The sequence below is a fragment of the Amphiura filiformis genome, chromosome 5, assembly GCF_039555335.1.
Source record: "Amphiura filiformis chromosome 5, Afil_fr2py, whole genome shotgun sequence".
Lineage (NCBI taxonomy): Eukaryota > Metazoa > Echinodermata > Ophiuroidea > Amphilepidida > Amphiuridae > Amphiura > Amphiura filiformis.
In genome coordinates, this window is record NC_092632.1 from 26,967,467 (window position 1) to 26,990,628 (window position 23,162).

The window sequence follows — 23,162 nt, forward strand, 5'->3', positions numbered from 1 at the left end:
TATGACTGTAACTCCACAACTGTTGTCTGTGCTGAAATAAAAATTATCAGTGCAGTAGTTGTAGTCCTTGCCCCTATAATTTACATATCTTACTTGTCATCAATGCGTTATAATTTTTGAGAAAACTGAAAAAATAGGCACAAAATTGTGCAGGGGTGTAGTACCCCTTAAAGTCATCTGTATATAGCCACTTCATCAATGCTCATATCAGTGGCCATTAATATAACTTAGTCATATAGGCCTAACTGATATAGGCATTGATGAAATTTTGATTTACTGCTGATATGGGGATTCCTAAAGTAGCCATCTATACTGCTGATATGGACATTGATGATGTAGTTATCTACTGCTGATATGTGCATTGATGAAGTTGTTATCTACTTATTATGGGTGTTTATGATGTAGTTAAGGATTAAAAATTCCCCCCTAAAATTACAAAATATTTCTTTGCATAACTTGACATACATTCCATTGAATTGAAAAATTTAAAAACTTGTGAATAGAGAAATCTTTTTGCTACCCTCCCAACCTTATTCCTTCTCAAAATCTTTTTGTTTTGGTCAAAAATAATCACATTTTCTAAAAATGATGCTTTAAGAAAAAGTTGCGCAAGTTTTTCAACATCATATACACATGATGTACAAAAACGTTCTCGATATCAATGTTTTGATTGATTTAATTGTGTTTTGCTTTCATTTTATGTATACGATAACTCTGTCACCCATGGAATCATCTTGCAGTACCGGTATAAAACAATGATTCATTCAGTGGACTGGCCGCGCCAGGATATTTTTCCAGGGGGCATTGAGAGGGCAAAGTGAATTGTGGGGGGGCAAAATCAACAAATTGTGCCCAAAATTACCGCAAAAATGTGAAATTATCGGTTTTTACTGGGGGAAAAAGGGGGGCCAAGAGTTCTGACGATAGATAAAGTACGTATGTACTGCTGACATGAGCATTGATGAAGAAGTTACCTACTGCTGATGGGCATTGATGAAATAGTTACCTACTACAGCCATCTACTGCCATAATAGTCTATTTATGATATAGGCATTTATGAAGTAGTTATCTACTGCTGACCAGGGCTTTTTTGAAATAGCTATCTAATACTGAAAAGAACATTGATGGAGTAAGTTAATGTCTACTGCTGATATGGGTATTGCTGAAATAGATATCTACTACTGATATGAGCATTGATGAAGCAGTTATCTACTGCTGATATGGGCATTGATGAAATAGCTATCTACTACTGATATGAGCATTGATGAAGTAGCTATAAGGGCATTTCTGAATAGCTATCTACTACTGATATGAGCATTGATGAAGTAGCTGTACTGCTGACATGAGCATTGATGAAGAAGTTACCTACTGCTGATGGGCATTGATGAAATAGTTACCTACTACAGACTGCCATAATAGTCTATTTATGATATAGGCATTTATGAACTAGCTATCTACTGCTGATCAGGGCTTTTTTTGAAATTGCTATCTACTGCTGAATAGAGCATTGATGGAGTAAGTAAATATCTACTGCTGATATGGGCATTGCTGAAATAGATATCGACTACTGATAAGAGCATTGATGAAGCAGCTATCTACAGCTGATATGGGCATTGATGAAATAGCTTACTACTATTGATATGAGCATTGATGAAGTAGCTATCTAATACTGATATGGGCATTGAAGTAGATAATCTACTGCTGATATGGGTATTGATGAAGTAGCTATCTACTGCTGATAAGGAAATACCCATGTACTACTGATATGAACATTGATGAAGTACTGAGCTATCTAGTGCTGATATGATATGGGCATTAATGAAGTAGCCATTTACTGCTGATAAGGTCATTGATGAAGTAGCTATCTACTGCTGATAAAGGCATTGATGAAGTAGCAATCTACTGCTGATAAGGTCATTGATGAAGAAGCTATCTACTGCTGATAAGGTCATTGATGAAGTAGCTATCTACTGCTGATAAGGTCATTGATGAAGTAGCTATCTACTGCTGATAAGGTCATTGATGAAGTAACTATCTACTGCTGATAAGGGCATTGGTGAAGTAGCTATCTACTGCTGATAAGGTCATTGATGGAAGTAGCTATCTACTGCTGATAAGGGCATTGATGAAGTAGCTATATACTGCTGATATAGTCAATGATGAAGTAGCTATCTACTGCTGATAAGGGCATTGATGAAGTAGCTACCTACTGATAAGGTCATTGATGAAGTAGCTATCTACTGCTGATAAGGTCATTGATGAAGTAGCTATCTACTGCTGATAAGGGCATTGATGAAGTAGCTATCTACTGCTGATAAGGGCATTGATGAAGTAGCTATCTACTGCTGATAAGTACTGAGCTATCTAGTGCTGATATGATATGGGCATTAATGAAGTAGCTATTTACTGCCGATATGGTCATTGATGAAGTAGCTATCTACTGCTGATAAGGGCATTGATGAAGTAGCTATCTACTGCTGATAAGGTCATTGATGAAGTAGCTATCTACTGCTGATAAGGTCATTGATGAAGTAGCTATCTACTGCTGATAAGGTCATTGATGAAGTAGCTATCTACTGCTGATAAGGTCATTGATGAAGTAGCTATCTACTGCTGATAAGGGCATTGGTGAAGTAGCTATCTACTGCTGATAAGGTCATTGATGGAAGTAGCTATCTCTACTGCTGATAAGGGCATTGATGAAGTAGCTATACTGCTGATATAGTCAATGATGAAGTAGCTATCTACTGCTGATAAGGGCATTGATGAAGTAGCTACATTGATGAAGTAGCTACCTACTGATAAGGTCATTGATGAAGTAGCTATCTACTGCTGATAAGGTCATTGATGAAGTAGCTATCTACTGCTGATAAGGGCATTGATGAAGTAGCTATCTACTGCTGATAAGGGCATTGATGAAGTAGCTATCTACTGCTGATAAGGGCATTGGTGAATTAGCTATCTACTGCTGATAAGGTCATTGATGAAGTAGCTATCTACTGCTGATAAGGTCATTGATGAAGTAGCTATCTACTGCTGATAAAGTCATTGATAAAATAGCTTTGATATCCTACTGATATGAACATTACCTATGATATGCTGATCAGGGCTTTTTTTGAAATTGCTATCTACTGCTGAGAAGGGCATCGAGGAAATAGCTATCTACTGCTGATAAGGTCATTGATGAAGTAGCTATATACTGCTGATAAGGTCATTGATGAACTAGCTATCTACTGCTGATAAAGTCATTGATGAAATAGCTATCTATATACTACTGATAGGAACATTACCTATGATATGCTGATCAGGGCTTTTTTTGAAATTGCTATCTACTGCTGAGAAGGGCATTGAGGAAATAGCTATCTACTCAGTGCTGATAAGGTCATTAATGAAGTAGCTATCTACTGCTGATAAGGTCATTGATGAAGTAGCTATATACTGCTGATAAGGTCATTGATGAACTAGCTATCTACTGCTGATAAGGTCATTGATGAAATAGCTGACTACTACTGATAAGGTTATTGATGAAGTAGCTATCTACTGCTGATAAGGGCATTGACGAAATAGCTATCTATTGCTGATAAGGTCATTGATGAAGTAGCTATCTACTGCTGATAAGGGCATTGCTGAAATAGCTATATACTGTTGATAAGGTTATTGATGAAGTAGCTATCTACTGCTGATAAGGGCATTGACGAAATAGCTATCTACTGCTGATAAAGTCATTGATGAAGTAGCTATCTACTGCTGATAAGGGCATTGATGAAATAGCTATCTACTGCTGATAAGGTCATTGATGAAGTAGCTATCTACTGCTGATAAGGTTATTGATGAAGTAGCTATCTACTGCTGATAAGGGCATTGACGAAATAGCTATCTACTGCTGATAAAGTCATTGATGAAGTAGCTATCTACTGCTGATAAGGTCATTGATGAAGTAGCTATCTACTGCTGATAAGGTCATTGATGAAGTAGCTATCTACTGCTGATAAGGGCATTGATGAACTAGCTATCTACTGCTGATAAGGTCATTGATGAAGTAGCTATCTACTGCTGATAAGGTCATTGATGAACTATCTATCTACTGCTGATAAGGTCATTGATGAACTATCTATCTACTGCTGATTAAGTCATTGATGAAGTAGCTATCTACTGCTGATAAGGGCATTAATGATATAATGTAGCTATCTAATGCTGATAAGGTTATTGATGAAGTAGCTATCTACTGCTGATAAGGGCATGGATGAAGTAGCTAATAAGGTCATTGATGAAGTTGCTATCTACTGCTGATAAGGTAATTGATGAAGCAGCTATCTACTGCTGATAAGGGCATTGGTGAAATAGCTATACTACTGATATGAACATTGACGAAGTGGCTTTCTACATTAAAAGTTATCTGATATGAGCATTGGTGAAGTAGCTATCTATTGCTGATGGGATTGATGAAGTAGCTATCTACTGCTGATTTGTGCATAAAAATGACCGCGCAATGTCATGTCACTTTGTACATATTAATACTACCCCCATACATGCAAAGAAAAAACCAATGTAACTCCTGTAAATATGTATAGTCGAGTTGTCCTTAAGGTCAATTATCTGGGAGGTCGAGTTGTGTGTAGGTCTAGTGCACGGACGGTGATTTGTCGGGAATGACCCGGAAGTCGAGTTGTGGAAGTGCAGAGATCGAGCAAGAGGTAAACAAACTGGAGTAAGCTTCAGTACTGTGAAATATCATAAATACAAACATTCAAAATGAGCCACAAGATCTACTTTTGTGGAAGTGGTGATGGTAGTCATCTCCGCATTATAGAGAAGTTGCAAACATACGGACAGGTACTTACAGAAAACCTACATCATGTGGACTCAACAAATGTATTCGACCCCACGACAATGGAAACAGGTAGGCAAAACTGTTAATACATTGTAGCACTAGCAGAACATTTTTGATACGGTTTGCCCATTGTGATAGGTTGAGTTTACTTCCGAACAGAGTGTCATGCTTCATCAATTTCTACTAGATTTTGAATGCAATGAATTTGCTGACCAATAGCTTCACATTTGAGGCTCGATCGAGCAACCAAAAGTGGACTTTGCTGTACTAAATTCACCGTAAATTTAAGTGCACCAAGACTTGGTGTAATGTAGATATATATATAGACACGCTTGATGTCGCCTGTGTACTTTGGCTCAGGGCTGTCAACTCTCACGCATTGGGTCACTCTCACGGTCTCACGCCAAGGTAGTATAATCTCACGCCTAGGTAGTAAATCTCACGCAAAAAGCTGTAAAATGAGTAAAATCTCACGCATCGTCATGAATAATTTGTTGCTCCTACCCCGCTTGCCACATTCCCGAGCACTGTGGCTCAAATAATCATGGTACAAAATGAATTGGGAGTCGGCAAATCCCGGTACGCCTCTGTCTCACGCCAAGCAATTCCAAAAAGTTGACAGCCCTGCTTTGGCTTCAAGGACTAGCTATCATTAGTCAAAAAGAATTTGGCATTTTATTTTTAAATACATACCATTTGCTATTTAGGGGCTGTGCAAATAGCCCGGGGGGAATTTCCAAACAGCTCGCCAAAATCGCTTCCCCCACTCTCGGCCCACCAAAATTGCTTTCCCCTCTCAGCCCGCCAAAAATCTTTTGCCCCCCCCCTTGCACATGCCAAATTATTGGGATCCCAATTTGCAAACCTAAAATGGTCTATATAGGCCTACATGTTGAGAGCGCAGCGAGCAGGAAAATTTGCATATTTAAGCATTTTCATACCTTTTTTTTAGAGCGTTTTATTTAAAAGGTGCCCCATGAATGTGTGCCAAAAATTTCTTGCCCCCCCCCTTTTTGGCTCGCCAAAAATTTCTTGCCCCCCCCCCCCAATTTTACCCTCCTCCCAGGGCTCCTAATTATTGCACAGCCCCTTTAAGGCTATTATAATTTTAGGAACTCTGTGGGTCAAATTTGATACAACATGCATTTAAACAATTTAATTAACTTGGGGATATTCAGAGAGTTTCTGAACAAAATATTTACTTAAGGATACGATACATGATTTACCGAAAAGTGACTCATTTCGGAGTGCGATCATGAAAAAAAAAAAAAAAAAAGTTTTCACAGGTTTCGTTGGGATTCGAACCAGCGATTCGAAACTTCCTTTGATTACGCGTCTAGGGCTTTACCGCTCGGCCACAGTGGCAGTTGAGTGGAGGAGTGTAATGATAAATGATAAATCTCATAATGCCATCTTTAGCCTTTTGTTTACTAAAGAAAGACGCGTTTTGTAAAGATAGATTAGCCATTTTATGCATAAAGAGCACGAACGTTTGGGAAAGGTTTCAAACAAATAATAAAGACACTGATGTGATGATGAAATTGCGTAAGTCGGGAAATATCTGCGTCGCAATGTTTTGTTTTGGTTTTAGGAATTTGACCTTAAAATGTACGACTTCATGACATTATCATTCGAGATCAACAAAAGATATTTCAAGATTATATGGCCTCATTCTTTCTCTAGAATGTTTTGTATGTGAAAAAGCTTCAACAATGGTTCGCTGCATAATGGTAAAAACAGCCTTGACCTAAAAAAGGGCGAGAGGTACCATATTTACGGATTCAGTCTAAATTTTAAATTGATATAAAACGTTTGTTTTTTGATCGATTACAAAAATTTATTTTTGTCATATAAAGAAATTGTGTCTGGCGTGAATTACACTACAGTTTTTTATTCTTAGGGCTCTTTGACTTCTTCAAATAATTTTTTAAATGATAGAGTGAATCCCCAGGCCCTCTATAATTACGCACAAAAGATCGAGTCCCCTTAAAGGCTTAATGTACGATTTCCTTCAAATTTTAAATTTGTCATTATATACTCAAAATGCTGAAATAATACTAGTAATAATGATCGGGAATGTCGAACTTTGCTCTGTTTACCTACAAACACAACAAATTTGGCTGATTCCATTTAGTGCAAGTTGTGACATGTGTAAACATTACAAATATGCCAAAAAATCAGGTTTGAAAAAAATTAACCAAATTCATATTATAAGATCGTACATTATGAATTTAAAGCGCCAGGTAAAAATCTGGAAAATATCAAGTTTAGACTGCACTTGGAACCATCATGATGACAAGTGATACAAGTTTGAGTACATTTTGTGGTCACCTTGAGATAAATACTACCCATAGAAATGATTAATGTATATCCATTAGCCAGCGTCAAGGGTTAGCAACTTTGTGGTGGATATGTGTCATCAGCTAGTTATTGTAACTACATAAACCAGACACACATTCCATTTGGGGTGCACAACCATCTAGCCTTAAATGCTCCATCTACCAAATGATCAAGACAGTCATCAAGCTCAGGGGGTCACAGCTATGGTCAATGGGAGAACCCTAACCATAGTTTTATTCTGCATGGCTTAAGGGTAAAAGGTCGTCCATATACGGGCACTTGTTGAAGACATATTGTATGTGTAGCTGACACATAATTGAATAGTTTGAATGGAGCTTTGTGAACTGCTGTTTCCTTCCTTTTAGCCCTTTTTTCCAATATGTAAAAATCATGTAATTTTTTGCAGAATTCTTTTTACAAATGAGTGTACCGCTAACCGTCTAGCACGTATTACTTTCCTAGTAGTGTGCTTATATGCGATGGTTAACGCATAAAAGGAACCTTGAACAGAAATATAATGACAATTTTATTGACTTATCTTTCACTTTTAAGCTATTTTTATTCCTAAAAATAAAATTCTTTTATTTACTCCTTTCGATAGTGCCTTAAGACATGTAACTTTGGCCTGTACAGCTTCACCACTTAATTGGTATGATTCCAAGACCATCAAAAACAAAAAGCAAAATTGATAGCAGACATAGGCATTGCAATAGACATGCCAAGTCATGCTATCTGCTTGTCTTATATATAAGTTTTTTAATAATATCACTCAGTAATTTTTGTTTATAAATAATTTACATATTTTTACAGGGCAAGTAAGAAGCCACCAAGAAATGCATGAGAACTATGTAACATGGCTGGAGGAATGTAATGGTAAGTTTAACTGACATTCTTTCATGAAGGTGCATTAGCGACAGAGAGGTGTAACTCATCTTATTTTTGATTGCTGCCACATGGTTATCGTGAAATTGGCAATCAATGTTCAAAAATACAGGTACTATATGTTTTATTTTTTTGGTTCTTTATTTAGAAAGAACTGTAGTTAGCAGTTAGTTGATATTAATCTCTTCCCTGTATCTATTATCCTCACAGTTGTAGTAGCTGAAGTTACTGAATCAACCCTTGGAGTTGGGTATGAGATTGGAAGAGCTGCTGCTATGAATAAGAAAATTCTTTGTCTGTTTAGGTCAGACAATCCTAAACGTAAGTTTTAGCAATCCAAAAAACAAAACCGATTGATTGGTGCCACCAGCAAATTAGTTATTGTATAAACATAATATTGCCCATATTTCAATCCAATTTTTAATTTGCAGGGATGTGATGTTAAAGAGCCTATAACAGCGGTAAGGGGTAAAAAAAACTAAAACCAATTCACAGAGACCAGCCCTTCAAATAGAAAAAAATTGCTGTTGCAGTGTACACATGTATTTTATAATGATTCAGTATCATTATGAGCACAAAAACCATGTGCAAAATATTGCTTTACATGGCATATTAGAAACATGGCACATAAGAAATCCTATTGTGTATGCAAAACATCAAATGAATACCGGTACATGTCACATTTGAATACTAGCAAGAACGCTAGCATACACTACATGAATGATTTAAAATAATATTCCTTTTCCACTTTTCCCCCAACAGATTTGTCTTGTATGATCCAGGGAGCTCACAATGACAGCACATTCATTGTCAAACACTACAAGGAAGAAGATGTACCTGCTATTCTGAAAGAATTCTTTGAGAAACTTTGACCTTTGTGCCTACATATTTAATGTGAAACTGTTATACATTGTAGTACATCACAGTTCAGGAACAGGTACTTTCTGTTTTGGAAGCTAGACCTCAGTATAGACCAATAATCTTATTATTATAAAACTTATAAAAAAGTTATATTCTTGTACCGTATATATATATGTATATGAATGCTTATTTTCCTGTATATGAAACTGGCCCATATGCATAAAACAAGGTCTAATATTAAACCTGCTCTAAACAATAAGGTACAACTAGAGGGACAACAAAGAGTATCAACTTTACCATGCTTGCATTGTCACTGAGAGGAAAATAGTGTACTTCTGGATTATTTCATTATGTGCAGGGCAAAATAATCCGGAGGTGCACTATTTTTCATTCCATTAGTGACAACCAAACATGGTGAAGTTGGTACTCTTTGCTTTACCTCATTGTTTAGATCAGGTCTAAAGTTAGACCTGGTCTAACTTGTTTTGTGCATACGGGCCCTAGTTAGTAGTATTGCTTATAAATGATATGCAATTCCTCTTGAACATCTTGTGCATTCTTTTCTTGTTTTCTAATGTGAAATAAATTGATCTTATCTTATCAACTCAAAAACTGTATGGAAAAGAAGCGCAATTATATTATGCACATTTGATACCTTACCATATTATGCAAGTGCAATTATTCAAGTAGACCCAGTATATATTGTTACCATAGAAGTCTTTGAATGAAATATTCAAAATTTCAGAGCAACATCCTAGGCAAGGATTCTGGAGTAATAATATCATAGATTGATAATATACTATATGATAAGTATCTCGTTTGCACAAATGAAATCGGTCACATACTCAATAACCAACCACACATAAATGTATGGTGGCATATCTTGTGTAAGAGATGGACTTGTGGAAGAGGTGATGCATATTTTGTTATTCTGTAAAAAAGAATCCTAAATGATGGGAAATAACAAACACTTAGTCATTTCTTTCCATTACTATCATATTGTGAAAAACCCAAGTAGCTAGAGGTGTTAGCTCCCATGTTGACATTGACATGTATGTTATTATAAATACAATAAGAAATATTTTTGTTTATTTGCATGTGACCTGATCAAGTGCAATGAGGGCAGTGTTATAAAAGAGTCCATTTTCAGAAATTTGCATTGTGTATATATTTTGCAAACTAATACTGTATGAGGCCCTGAAGTAGTTCTAGTTAATATCAAGATTTCACAAATGAAAAACAAAGGACTATAGTCAGGTTAAACTGGATGCAAATGCTTTTTAAATGTAACATACGTTGGATGTTTAAACAAGAGAAAATAAGGATTTAAAAAAATCAAAAACAACTGGTGAAAGTAAGTAAATTATTGCATTTAACTCTGCCCAACACAACTTTGTTGATGTTGTCCTGTGCTCCTCGTTTTGCTTGATTGGGTCATATATTAAAAATCTTTGGTCTGTATGCACAGAACAAGTTAGAACAGGTCTAACGTTAGACCTGGTCCAACCATGGAGGTTAGAATTAGGGAGGGATCCTTTTATTCTTTTTCCCCCTCCTTTACTCCTAATATAGTCATGTATTTGCCCTTAACATGATCTACAATAATATAGAATAAGTTTTGTAAATATCAAAAAGTTTCTTCTCCCTAGACTAATTGTGATAGTAAGATTGGGGGTCTAAAGTTAGACCTGGTCTAACTTGTTTTGTGCATACGGACCTTTGTGGTTTGTGTAAATTGAGGGCTCAGTGCAACTGTACCTCATCTACATTAGCTCCCCAGCTAATGTTATTCATAAGCATGATGGATTTTACACACAACATTACCAAGGGAGCTAATGGAGATGAGGCTTTGTTGCAAAAAGCCCTCAAAATGATAAGATTTTTATTAACAAAATGGATCAAGTGCCGAATAATTGTTGTCGAAAAACACTGCAGCAAAATTGCTGCTTCATATGTTGCAATAACACAATGCATTCAAAACATCACACTATATAACTGTCCCTCAGCTGTGATGCTTTGAGGTAATCATGGTATACAGTGAATCAGTGATGTAGACAGTGTTCGAAATATGCCTCAAAAAGTTACAGGCCAGCCGGGCTTGACCTTAAAAAGTTACCAGCCAGCCGGGCCGGCAACTAAATGCCAGTCAGAAAAGTTACCGGCCAGGCCAAAAAGTTACAGGCCAATGGCCGGCCCTATTTCGAACGCTGGATGTAGACCTAATTTTGTTTTGCCCAGTCAAGTATGATATGCGATGATGAGATCAAGAAAGCAAATAATAAATTAAGGATGTTGCTCAAATCAATTTTGAGAGACTGCCTTTAATAATAAGTGCAATTTCCTTTATAGTTTTCTGTAATATATTTTTTCATAAAGTTTACTTTTATTACAGGGAATTGAAGTGATCTTGCCTGGGAATTAAATCCAGTACTATTATACTTCAGGTTGATGAATAACATTCCATTATCAGGTTGAATCCCCTAGGGGAGGGGGTACTCGGTACAAATGACCATTATATGGGGATGTGCTGCAAATATATTCATATTTTTCAAAACAATTTTTAAATTGTAAACATTTCTCGAAACTGTTAAATTTGGCCAAAAATCTGGGCTTCAGGGGCGTATATGGGTCCTTTTTTCTTGGAAAATTGGTATAAATATATTTGATCCATTTTCAGATTCTCTGTAGCACATCGCTAACCAAACTTGAGTACCCCCTGGTTGAAACCTGTATTTATTTTCGTCAGCTAAATGCAAAAAGGTCACAAGTGCACAGTAATAATTAATAACCAAGTACTTGGGATCTTCTTGTACTCAGTTGATGTTTTAAGCCTATCAAGTGTTGATGGGTTTCAGCATAAATTGTAGAAATAATAACAATGACAAGACCTTACATGAAATGCTGCAGATGATTCGAGTCAAGTGTACATGTATAGTTTTAGAAATAAATAAAACATTTTAGATAAATTTTCATATTCAGTACTCGAATCATGCATACTGTAAGATTCAAAATAAATTTAATGAATAGAAACAATGATATTAGTTTACTTGTCTTTATTTTCATAATAAGAGTAGTTTCATGACTAATCTTGGGAACCAATCCGACCATAGACTCTGAATGATCCGACTTTGTCTCTATGCCATGATACCAATATCTAGGACTTTTTTCTACTTGGGGGAAAAAAAGAAATAAAGTTAGTTTACACAACTGACTGTTGGAAATCAAACCAGGTACCTTAAATTGATATTCTGAAGCATATTCCTTACCACTATTATGTGCTGGCAGCCTGGCACAGTTTTTAATGCACTATTATATAGAGCTTTATGGAATAAATTGATGTGATGTCATATTTAGCAAAGCCCAAATGATTACGTAAAGGACCGTGTGATTGGTTCCCATGATCACACACTCCCGCCCTGTATTAGGTGAACATATCATTAATGTTACACAATACTTGTTGCAATCAAAATGGGTTCTTTGCCAAGTTACCCCCTTGCCCAAGTCATTGATTATTTGGAAATTTATAAATCCAAATTGTGAATAAAATATATTTTTGACCATTGGATTTTGACCCTGTTTTCTCCATTATACTTTATTTATGCAGATTGTTGTTTTAGGGTGACAATATTTCTGCAGTTGGGGCAAACTCTACAACACCCATTGTACTACAACTTCACATAATTCATCACACTTGCACAATTTGTATATTATAGTGACAAAGTCATTTAATAAAATGGTTGCTGCATAGGTTGATTTGTTCAGATTTCTTAACTGTTGAAGCCTCTTAGCATGGTTAATATTACTGTAAGACAATAAGGTGGTTTCTACTAGTAATCTGGAATGTCACTGAAAACTGTAAAAGAAAGGTCTATCCTTTCATAGAGCATACACAAGATTTGCCATCAGTTTAATTGTCTAGACAAGCTTCATCAAGGGATTTGAGTAATGATTTTATTCCATCAGTTGTATAATCTCTTGTCTTGATACTGGGCAAATTCTTCAGTATGTTTACATAAAGGTATTCACCCATTGCACGGTTCCACTATATGCGAGGAGAGCTTCGATCTGGCAGCATGCATGAATGGGAATTGAACCAGTCATATAACATTCCCTTAAGTTACATAATACTTCCTTTCATGTCTATTGCCAGTTTGAGGCTCTCCCCGCATATGGCGGAACCGTGTAAAATGTGAATAATACCACTAGAAACCATAATGATGAGTACATTGGCAGCTCATACCCACATGGGCATGTGATTAGTCTCCTCCGTAGCCAGTTTGGTGTCCCTCCCTCCACATAAACTGTTTGCCAATGGCAACTTATATAATGATGTTTCTAAATGGCTAAGAAAGCAACTCAAAAAGTTGCATCCGGGAACTTGATTGACCTCTGGGTTGAACTTCTGGCTTCACTCAGTAGACTAACTCCATCTGTCATTTACACTCATGTCCTTGCGTTAAGCTTCGTGACAGTTGATGAACGAGGGCAGCAGTCTACTCAAATCAGCTGTGCGAGCAGCATGATCATAATGTGAATATATTATTACCATGCACAAGCGGTATTTATAAGAAACTGGTTCTGGACAAATTTGAATGATACATGTTGCCATGAAGTTAAGCTTACGTCCGAGTTAAAATTGCTCACAAATATGAATCGGCCGATTCAATTAACCAATATTGAAAGCCTTGTTTGAAGTCACATGCTGGATGACATCATGAGAAACAGTTAGCCAATCAAAAAGAATTTGTTCATTATCATTGGCAGACTGTTTGCGTGGAGGGTGCAAAACCAACTGGCTGCTGAGGAGACTAGCGTGTGATGTGTTACTCAAATCAAAATACCGACATTGTCTGTGCCGACTTCAGTTCTGCTTCTACCTCAATTTTGATATTAAGCGTTTACAAAAAACCAGGAGAGTACAGACGTTTTGTAATAATTATTTTTAAGAAGGCATAGTTGCTTTATTTCCCTCAATACACCCAAGGCTGTACCATGCTATATACCCACACACGCCTGGGTAACTTTTCTGAGGGACATTCAGGTAAGACAGCATAGCCTTACATGCATGACCAAAAATGTGTGAAAAAGGGTGCTTTTCATGAATGCATGTTATGCATGTAATATACAGAAATTTTCATGAAAGAGGGTTTGTTTTTTTGTAAATCAAGTCCAAAATAGGTACACCTTTTTGGCCAAGGGGGCAACCGTTTTTTGTATTTTTCCTAGACAGATAAAACCTGTTTAGGGGTTTTGAAAAACATAAGTCATGCATGTGTAACACATCATCATACTTTAGTGCCCCCCCAGGTACATCCTTCCAACCAGGCATCATATGCCTGCCACAATTTGTTACATTGCAAAATTCCTGGTATGCACATAACAGACAGTTATGTGCTCATTTACTAAACATCTCATAACATCAAGAGTTATTTCTCTTAGTCACAGTAAAAATGCCAATGCATATTCTCTATTTCGGTACAATTACCGAATAGGGTGCAACTTGCTAGACTGGAGTCCAGTCCTCATTTATGGAGTTTAGGGTTAGGGTTGGGGTACGGCAGTCTTGTCATAAGACTAGTAGAGTTGCACGCTATTCGGCAATTGCTCCTATTTCACTATCCCCAGTCAGCAGCACTAGCAGATGTTCAGTGTTTGTTGCGTTAGCTTGGCGTTATTTCTTGCATGTACATATGTGCCACTTTGATCATGCACATAAATGTACATGGACCAAGTAACGCTAAGCTAACGCTGAACTTCACTGCTAGTACCACTGACTGGAGGTAGTCAAATAGAATATAGTCAACAGGAACTTTTGCTGCCTTTATGTAGTCCAACCTTGGTAACATGTTACATTACCTGTAATAATTTGATTGGATTTGCACATAAAATTGCATTTTACATTGTTAAGAGTGGCTGGGCTGGAAAAACCTCATAATGTGATGTGATCAAGCTAATGAGTCTGATGTTGAAAAAAAGTTTTTAATTTCATTACATGAGCCATTCACAGAGCTTTATTTTGCTGAAATTCCCATCATAATTAGACTTACAGTTCTAAAGATATGGACATTTTAGTGTTGCTCAGAACATTAAAATACCAAGTAAGTTGAATACTATTATTGTTGTATCTCAAAATCAATATTTGTGACAAACGACTCATTTAGCTTGATCGTATCACAAATATGTGCATTTTTGCTGTCACCTATTTGGTTTGTACATAGCAGTGACAATTTAATTTAACGATATTCTTATCTTACAGGGGTCACAAAAACTGCTCAAAAATTATGTTTTTGTTAGTTATGTTTTATGTCCCCTGCAATATGAAAACACCATGTATCAAATTTGGCATTTTGATACTGTTCTACATTTACCAAATACATAACAGAGAAAATGCACACAAGGTTTTCCCTGCACAGCGATGCCTGGTAGCAATGCAGTGCTCTTGTTCAAAACCCATAAATAGACACACAAAAAGAGAAGAAAAAAACCTAACAAAATGAACACAAGATGAGCATTCATTCATATCAGTCGTAAACAACACGAAAAAATATTGCTCTCTTAATGCCCTAGCAAAAATACTGATCTGGAAATGTAATGGTTATTAGATTATAATGTATATACTTCTATACATTTTCATTACCCTGTTTTGGCATTACATTAATAATAATACTTCAAGCAGTTAATGCATCATATTATGTTTGTAACCCTGTTTGGGTATATTCAAGTACATTAATACTTCAAAGTGTTTCCCTTTCTGCATCATAATACTTATAGTAAGTCAATCTTTAGTAATAACAGGCTTCTTTAGTTTTACTTCAACTCTGTTCAAGTATCATTTTAAGAACCTCAAAAGTAGCCCATCATGACTGATTTCCATTTTGAAATCAAGATATTACACTTCAGTGGCCAAGCTAGCTAATTATCACTCCCATTTTATTAGTGGCCGGCGTCCAATTGGGAGGGCAAAAAAAAAATTGAAATTCAATGAATGAATGTCCTTTATCTTCATTATGGACCAACACTACACATTGTAAAATACCGTAAAACCTTGTCTACAAGCATATAGAGTGTTTCGATGAAAGCTAAATTAATACGAATCAGCCGTAAATATACCAATATGATAAATTGGTCTTGCAATAGTACATATTAATTTTGTATATGCTTGCATCAGTAATTTATTTGCTCAAACTTCATAATGTTATGATTTCGTCGATGGCGCCTGGATTAATTAATTGTTCATCAAAAGCACTCTATATGTTTGTAGACGAGGTTTTACGGTATTCTTGAAATAAAAGGGGGAAAAGATGAGATTTCAAGAGAGTCGGTCAACACCACCAAAATCATGTTGGAAACCAAAATTGTGGGTCAATAGGGATGCCTCTTGACCACTAAAGTGTTTAAAAAGATAAAAGATCAAATAAATGGCTTGCAATTTCTTCCTATGTATTTAATAGGAATTACTACACTGGTCACTTACTGGTAATACTTAATTTAGATCTATTTGGGATCAGATCTGACATCACATGAAGAACTTTTCAACAACAGCTCTTACAGTTAATAATGCTACAATTAGGAAAATAAAATATAACTTCCTTTCTTGCCCCTATTGGCACAAATGGACGGATTAAGAACTATACGAAGATAAAAACAGTTTTGTTCAAGGCAGTTTAAAAACATGGTTGCATATTTACATCAATTGGCATAATTAAAATAGTTTGTATGTAGCAATCAGTATGTACAATATATTCAAAATATACAACAAGAGATAAGAAATCTATTTAAAACGTTTTATACATGTCCAAAATATTGTCCATGCCCTTAAAATGTATATTTAAGGCCATTAAGGGGAAATAAAGTGTAATAATCTACAGCTTTCTTTTGACCACAGAAATCAGTGTTTAGCCCAATGTGTGATGTTAATGAATAAATCTGTAAATTTGGATTACCATGATACATGGGGACCAAAATCGTGTATCTTGTAATTTTTTTACTAAGGCCTAAAAATCAAACAATTATTTTATTCTGACAACATGAGTGTAAAATGTGTTTGCACGGCATGCACGCGTAGCATTTATCGAGCGTAACTAGATATTGCACACATTTCAATTCAAAGGTTTGCCAGGCAAATGTCAAAATAATGCCACAGTACACTATAATTTACCCAATCATGAGCGACACACTTGTAAACAAATATGACAGAGTCCCGACTCTCAGTAAAACATCTTTCATTCAGGGTTAGAATCTTGTTACACAATGTGGTTACTAATCTCAAACTGATTCTTACAGATTTCTGAGGGCTCATCGCAACACTGCCTCATCTCCAATTTTGAACAAAATGAGATGTTGGTTCCAAAAGTTTCAGAAAGAATTTCTGTTAAAACACAAAGCCTCATCTCCATAACACACACAAACAATTAAGAATATCCTGAGGTTTAAATACCAGACACATTTTAAACAATTTTGATGCATGAGGAAGGGATGACACCTGTCTCTTCCAAATTTCACATAATATCAAAATTTGTCATCCTATAAAGTTAAACCAGTAACTAATTAAGTAACTTTATTTTCCCCCTATGCAATTGGTCAACATTTGAAGTAAAAAAAACCCACAAGTTAGAACCCAAGTTTGTTTCCTGTAGGTAGCCTTATAAGGTGAAGCCCCGCTAGATCAGTTCTGTGGCAAACCAAACCTGCCTGGTTATCAAATTAATCAGTGACAAGGTTATCTCTGAATTTGACAGGTGCTAATTGATGTTTTAATGTTATTGCATCAATTAGCACCTGTCAAATTCAGAGATAACCTTATCACTGATTAATTTGATAATCAGGCAGGTTTAATTCACCCCAGAACTGCTCTGGTGGGCTTCCTCTTAAAACCTAAAACCTAAAAGCGATTTCATATTGCCTGTAAACAAAATGTATGAGAAAAAATCATCAAAAAACATTGGTCATGTGTTTTTGCTTGAAAATCTTTTTTTTTCTGGATCTTTGAAAAAAAAACAAAAAAACAACGGACTACAGGAAACAACCCTGTGTTTATTTAGCACAATAGGTTTATACACATGTTGACTAATTGACTGGTTGAATATGTTTTGATGGGCCAACAATATGACATGATCAATGTTTTTTCGTCATGCCTTCTTGAAAAGGTTTAATGCCTTCTGGTTGTTATGTAGCTTTGCCCTATAACCAACACTTTTTGCACCCATAAGATTCAATACATATGATTGTCCTAAACATGTTAATAATTATATAAAGAATGGTGTAATTACATTATATTCATGCAGATATACAAACAACTCTTGTTAAAGTTAAACAAGAATACAATTCTTAGGTCTACCAAATACAAAATTGGTACATGTAGATGGCAATAACAGATTGACTAATACATATCACTTTTACTGTTTCCCAGGAGCTTCATTTAGTTCATTGCTAATCCCACAAAATTGGTTACACTAAAGTTGTTTTTTAAAAACTTCCGTGGTCCGGGTACGCGCTGGTGAATTGTGATCGCGTAGAAGTGACAAGGTCGCCTACTACACGCCGCGCCAAAGACCAATGGGTCAGCCGGCTTGTTGTCAAGTGCATTGATCAGCCAATCAGCGTGATTGTTTATTGCTTTTGCATTTACGCTCGTGTACGCGATACGCACATGCACAACCACGGAAGTTAAAAAAAAAAAAACTTTAGTAGTTCTTCACTTTGTTTGTTTGTTTGTTTGGTACCAATGAGTTTTCCTTGAATTGATCTTGCTCTTGCATAGTTGAGTTTCTTCAAGGCACTACTCTTTGAATTGCATAGATGGTGATGGTTTCAGGTGTGCAGTTTGTTGCTGCTGCATTTAACATTGCAGATGAAAAACCTACTGGTGATAGCTATATATATGCGACAGTCCACCACAAACCTTTTGTAAACCCCAGTCAATTTAGTTTTATGTCATAAGCTTTGAAATGATATATCATTTGACTTCATATGATATTCAGAAACGGAGTTGTGGTTGGCTGAACTTTGTAGTTCATGCACATATTAATACGGCTTTCATGCACATTTTGTATTGTAACTCAAAATCAAATTTACTGACTTAAATAGAGGTTTGCTATGGATGCTCGCATGTAATTGATGAAAGGGTAGTAAAAAGGTTGCATCAAAGTTGACTCATTTTGAAACACTACATTATAACAACTTATAAAAGGTTTTTTCTTTAATTTGATCATTACAACTACATTATACATTGGTAACCCTGTTTGTTCTTTTGTATGGAATGTTGTGTACAGGTAGCCCTAAATGAGGCTTTAAATACTGCATATCATTTGTAACGGACTAAAAATATAAGAAAATACAGTTAACTTAGAAATTTACAAGATAGCAAAAATGTTACATCATTCATTCCTCTCTTGTTGTTTACAAACAAGTGCCACTGCCATTTTCACCAAGTAAAACATATTATCTACTTTGCTAATTACTAGCAGATATTATGTTTTACTTTGGGAATAGACTGAATAAAACATGTGCCTTAAATTAAAGTATATTATCTGTTTTTGGTATTTTCTTGTATAATTTGGTTCACTTCAAGTTCCGTAGTAACGTATGTGCGTATTTTGCTCACTGCAGTATCGACTCGCGAGCGTAAAGTTAAATGCGCTGAGTGAACACGCAGGCATACAGGTGCGGTTTGTCGGCAGGCTCAACTGCTAAAAAGCATTGACGTCACTAATGAACTTGAAGTGAACCAAATTATAGATGACATATTTTTACTTTGGTAGCAGACTAATAATTCAAAACACCAGCCTCCAAAGTAAAAAGGCAGTATCTGATATGCAACTTATTTACTGATACTGTATTTTCACTTGGGAGGGTGGAGCTTTGCAACTACTGGTAGACTGAATACTTGGTAAGCTGGATCCAGGGATTGTGTCTGTGTAGTGTGCCATTGGCAGCACATCACTGGTATATAGGCACTGATTGAACTTACTCATGGAAGAAAAGTCAATTTGCATCAGATTACAAATCTTCGTAAAAATATGTATGCAGTTCAGCCATTAAAATATGTATAAAATTATTAGTACTTACAATCTTACAAATTTAAAGATAGGCTTGTTACAAGTAACACACCCTGTATATCTTTTATGTGTTTATATATAGATGACTTAGCAACAGCCTTGATTTTTTTGATAGACCAAATATGTAGTACACAAAGCAATCAATGTTATCGGATTAAAAAACCTGTTTCTTATTTATACAGTTCTGTACTGGACATGTAATAGATAAAAGGTTACACTGGTATTTGCACCTCAAACTGTTGATTACAATATAAGGCGACATAGGGCTATCATATGACCATAGTATTTACTCAGTAGTGCTCATTATCAAATACAAACCCTTAGAAAAGTATACCAAGCTAGGGTCTTACAAGTGCGCCATCCGTGACCAGTGCTTTATGCTGTGTACACGATATATGTCCTCCTTTACAGCCGCCAGAGGGTTGTAGACAGGGGAGGCGTGCCATATAAAGTACCATTTGCTATGCCTTCTCTGACTGGCAAGTTTCGCCGCACAAAAACAAACAGAGGCAAAATATTTGAAATAAGGCTACTTTTTGAGTCATTCTTTATGGTTGCCATAAAACTATTTTGTAATTACCCGAATACATTAACAAATTGTGGGATAGGTTTTACGACAGGAGTTCATAACAATTAGTAAGTTTTAGCAGGTACGCCGTAAGACAAGTTTAGAACTTTCTAACAGTTTAACTTGTTCGACAGCGAACCCGCTAAAATCTTACTAATTACATTAACGATCTCCACATACAGCCTGCTGTAGCTGGAGTTGAAGCTGAGTCCATCATATACAGTTGTATATGGCAGGAAGCTGTTGCCAGTTGTTCTTTGATCTTGGGGATCTCTCAAAGATCCTAACTCAATCTGCCTGCTGCTGTTTTGGCTTCACAGCTTGATTTGCATTCTCAGTTTTAAAGAGAACACAAACGCTTACAGCCAAACTTGTTGGCTTGATCCATGGTCTCACAATCATGTGATGACCGATGGAGTTTTGTTGCACATAGTAGACACTTTGAGTTTTCAGAATTCAGCGCCTCCTTTGCTTTTGTGTATTGATGGCAATTGGTAATGTCCATAAATGTTCTTTGAAGGGGCTTGATAGTTTGTTGTCTGTAAGAGAAACAAAAGCAATTTATGTAGAAAGTTAAACACAAGAATACAAAATTGATATCCACAAGATTCCAAACAACAAAATTTACAAATAAAAAAAGTTCTTGAACCACATTCTTCCTGGTGGTTGTGTTGAAAGAAAGCATAAAATTTTTGTAAGGCTTTGATTCCCATTTATAAGTTGCTGTTTACATCTTTAAACAAAATAGTGATAGTTCATAAGGCAAATTGCAAAATGTGTGGTGACGAAACATCACTGAGATGATTTCCACCATACGTCATACCTTATTCTAATGTATAGTATATTTCGATTTATTTAAATGTTCAACACAATACAAAATAACGTTGCTGAGATACACAAACATGATCAATTACTATATTATGGCCAACAGGTAAATCATTTCTCTTTTATCATAACTGTCATCCTCCATCATGTATGCCACATGTGACTCTTGCAATCCTTGACATCAACCCAAAAGCAGTTTTACACCCCTTGGAAATTTCACCCAGTATACCTCTATTACAATATTGTCAATATAACATTCAACATACCTTCTTTGGATGTACATGTTTATTATAGTGGGTACTAGCTATACTTGGTAACATGCTGGGAACATTTGAGTGAATCTTTGGAAATGATGTTGTTGTCGAAGAAAATGATGATGAGGGGAAAGAACTAATGTTGCCTCCATGGATCTTTGATGTGGGCACCTTTGGTAAGAAGCTGTTGCCATCGTGGAATCGCTTGGATTTTCTCTGAAAAGGGGAAAAAACCAGTAAAATGTAAAATACTTGCGAGGTTGAGGCTGTAGCCAACCATTAAATGGTAAACAATAACCAGCTAATTCAACAGGTGTCCCAAAAAAGTTACGATTTTACTACCAAAATTTGAACTGTTATGAACCAATTATTGACAACCTTACTGGCTGCTAGATCAAAGTAAGCAATGGGATATTCAGTTGAAATCCATACCCCCCAATATCCATCTGGGCCATAGCCATGATTTATTTGCGGGTCTGCTAAAAGTGACCTTTTGTGAATTTTCCCATCAAAACAGCTTATATTTAATGTGTTTTATATAAAAATGGTCTTTCGGATTCACATTTTTTAGGGGCGGGGCATCCTGCACCTCTTCTGGCTACCGCTTTGCCCCTTATGGTAGACATTACTTTAATCTCCCACAGAGGGGTGTTGATTTTAAATAAAGTCATCCGTTCAGGTAACCCCATTTGAAATTTACACTCCTTGTGTGGAAGATTAAGGTTATGTCTTCCATAGGGGGTGCATGGATTTCAACTGGACAGAAAGATCGTATGCAGGTTGTGTACATGTAATTCAACTAAGAATTGTATGTTGGTAAAAATCTCTGCAACCTACAGGTGCACCTGTTTACATTCTTATTTCAGCTATTGGTTTAAAATATAAAATTGCATTTAGGTAAATATGTAGCAGCCAGATGTACAGTTCCTTCCTGAGATGATGGGATTTATAGTCTACCGCTTTTACATACAGTCATAACCATAGGTAGTTTGCCTACATATCTAAAAACAGTAACCTATTCCATACCATGTGAACAAATTTGAGGGCAAGAACCTATATATAAGATAAGGATTATGAATCAGCCATACCTGACAATACCACATGGATGCAGCCATACCCCTCCCCAGCAATTACTTTCCCCATGCTCCCAGAATCTTTGTAAACCTGCTCCCTGTTCCCATCTCCCCATCCCTATAAGTGTCTCGTCTAAGCAGTCTCCTACTGATGCTCCTACGATCATCAATAGTAGTAACACAATCACTGTTCACCAGATCTTTCTTACGCTCCCCATCCTTACCCGCTTTTATATCGCTTCCATTACCGCTATACCATACACTGTGATCGTATGCAGTCTTGCCCTTTGCTGAAGATTCTAATTGCATTTTACCTTGAGTAAATGAAGTCCTAAATGTTTTTAGCCTTTGTTTATCATCACTAGCTTCCGACTCTATTATGTTTTTGCTTTTTTCCCTTTTCTTTCCACCTTTATCTTTATGATTTTTCCACGCAGACAGTCTATCACCCAAACTTTTCTTCTTTCCTGT

General features: G+C 36.1%; 2 protein-coding genes across 2 annotated transcripts in view; one reads left to right on the plus strand and one right to left on the minus strand.

Annotated features, from left to right (window-relative positions):
- The first annotated feature begins 4,665 nt into the window (after nt 1-4,665).
- LOC140152900 (5-hydroxymethyl-dUMP N-hydrolase-like) lies at nt 4,666-9,137 on the plus strand. Its single transcript, XM_072175434.1, has 4 exons — nt 4,666-4,900; nt 7,982-8,044; nt 8,264-8,374; nt 8,816-9,137. The coding sequence occupies exons 1-4, from the start codon at nt 4,753-4,755 to the stop codon at nt 8,923-8,925; spliced, it is 432 nt and encodes a 143-aa protein (XP_072031535.1). The 5' UTR covers nt 4,666-4,752; the 3' UTR covers nt 8,926-9,137.
- A 10,459-nt stretch (nt 9,138-19,596) lies between these two features.
- LOC140152894 (MAPK/MAK/MRK overlapping kinase-like) overlaps nt 19,597-23,162 on the minus strand; it is a 31,761-nt gene continuing 28,195 nt past the window's right edge. The window contains exons 12-13 of the mRNA XM_072175424.1: nt 21,631-21,834; nt 19,597-21,078 (exon numbers count right to left, since the gene is read on the minus strand). Of these exons, the coding sequence (XP_072031525.1) occupies nt 20,989-21,078; nt 21,631-21,834 (294 nt within the window). The 3' untranslated portion in view covers nt 19,597-20,988. The remainder of the gene's footprint in view (nt 21,079-21,630; nt 21,835-23,162) is intronic.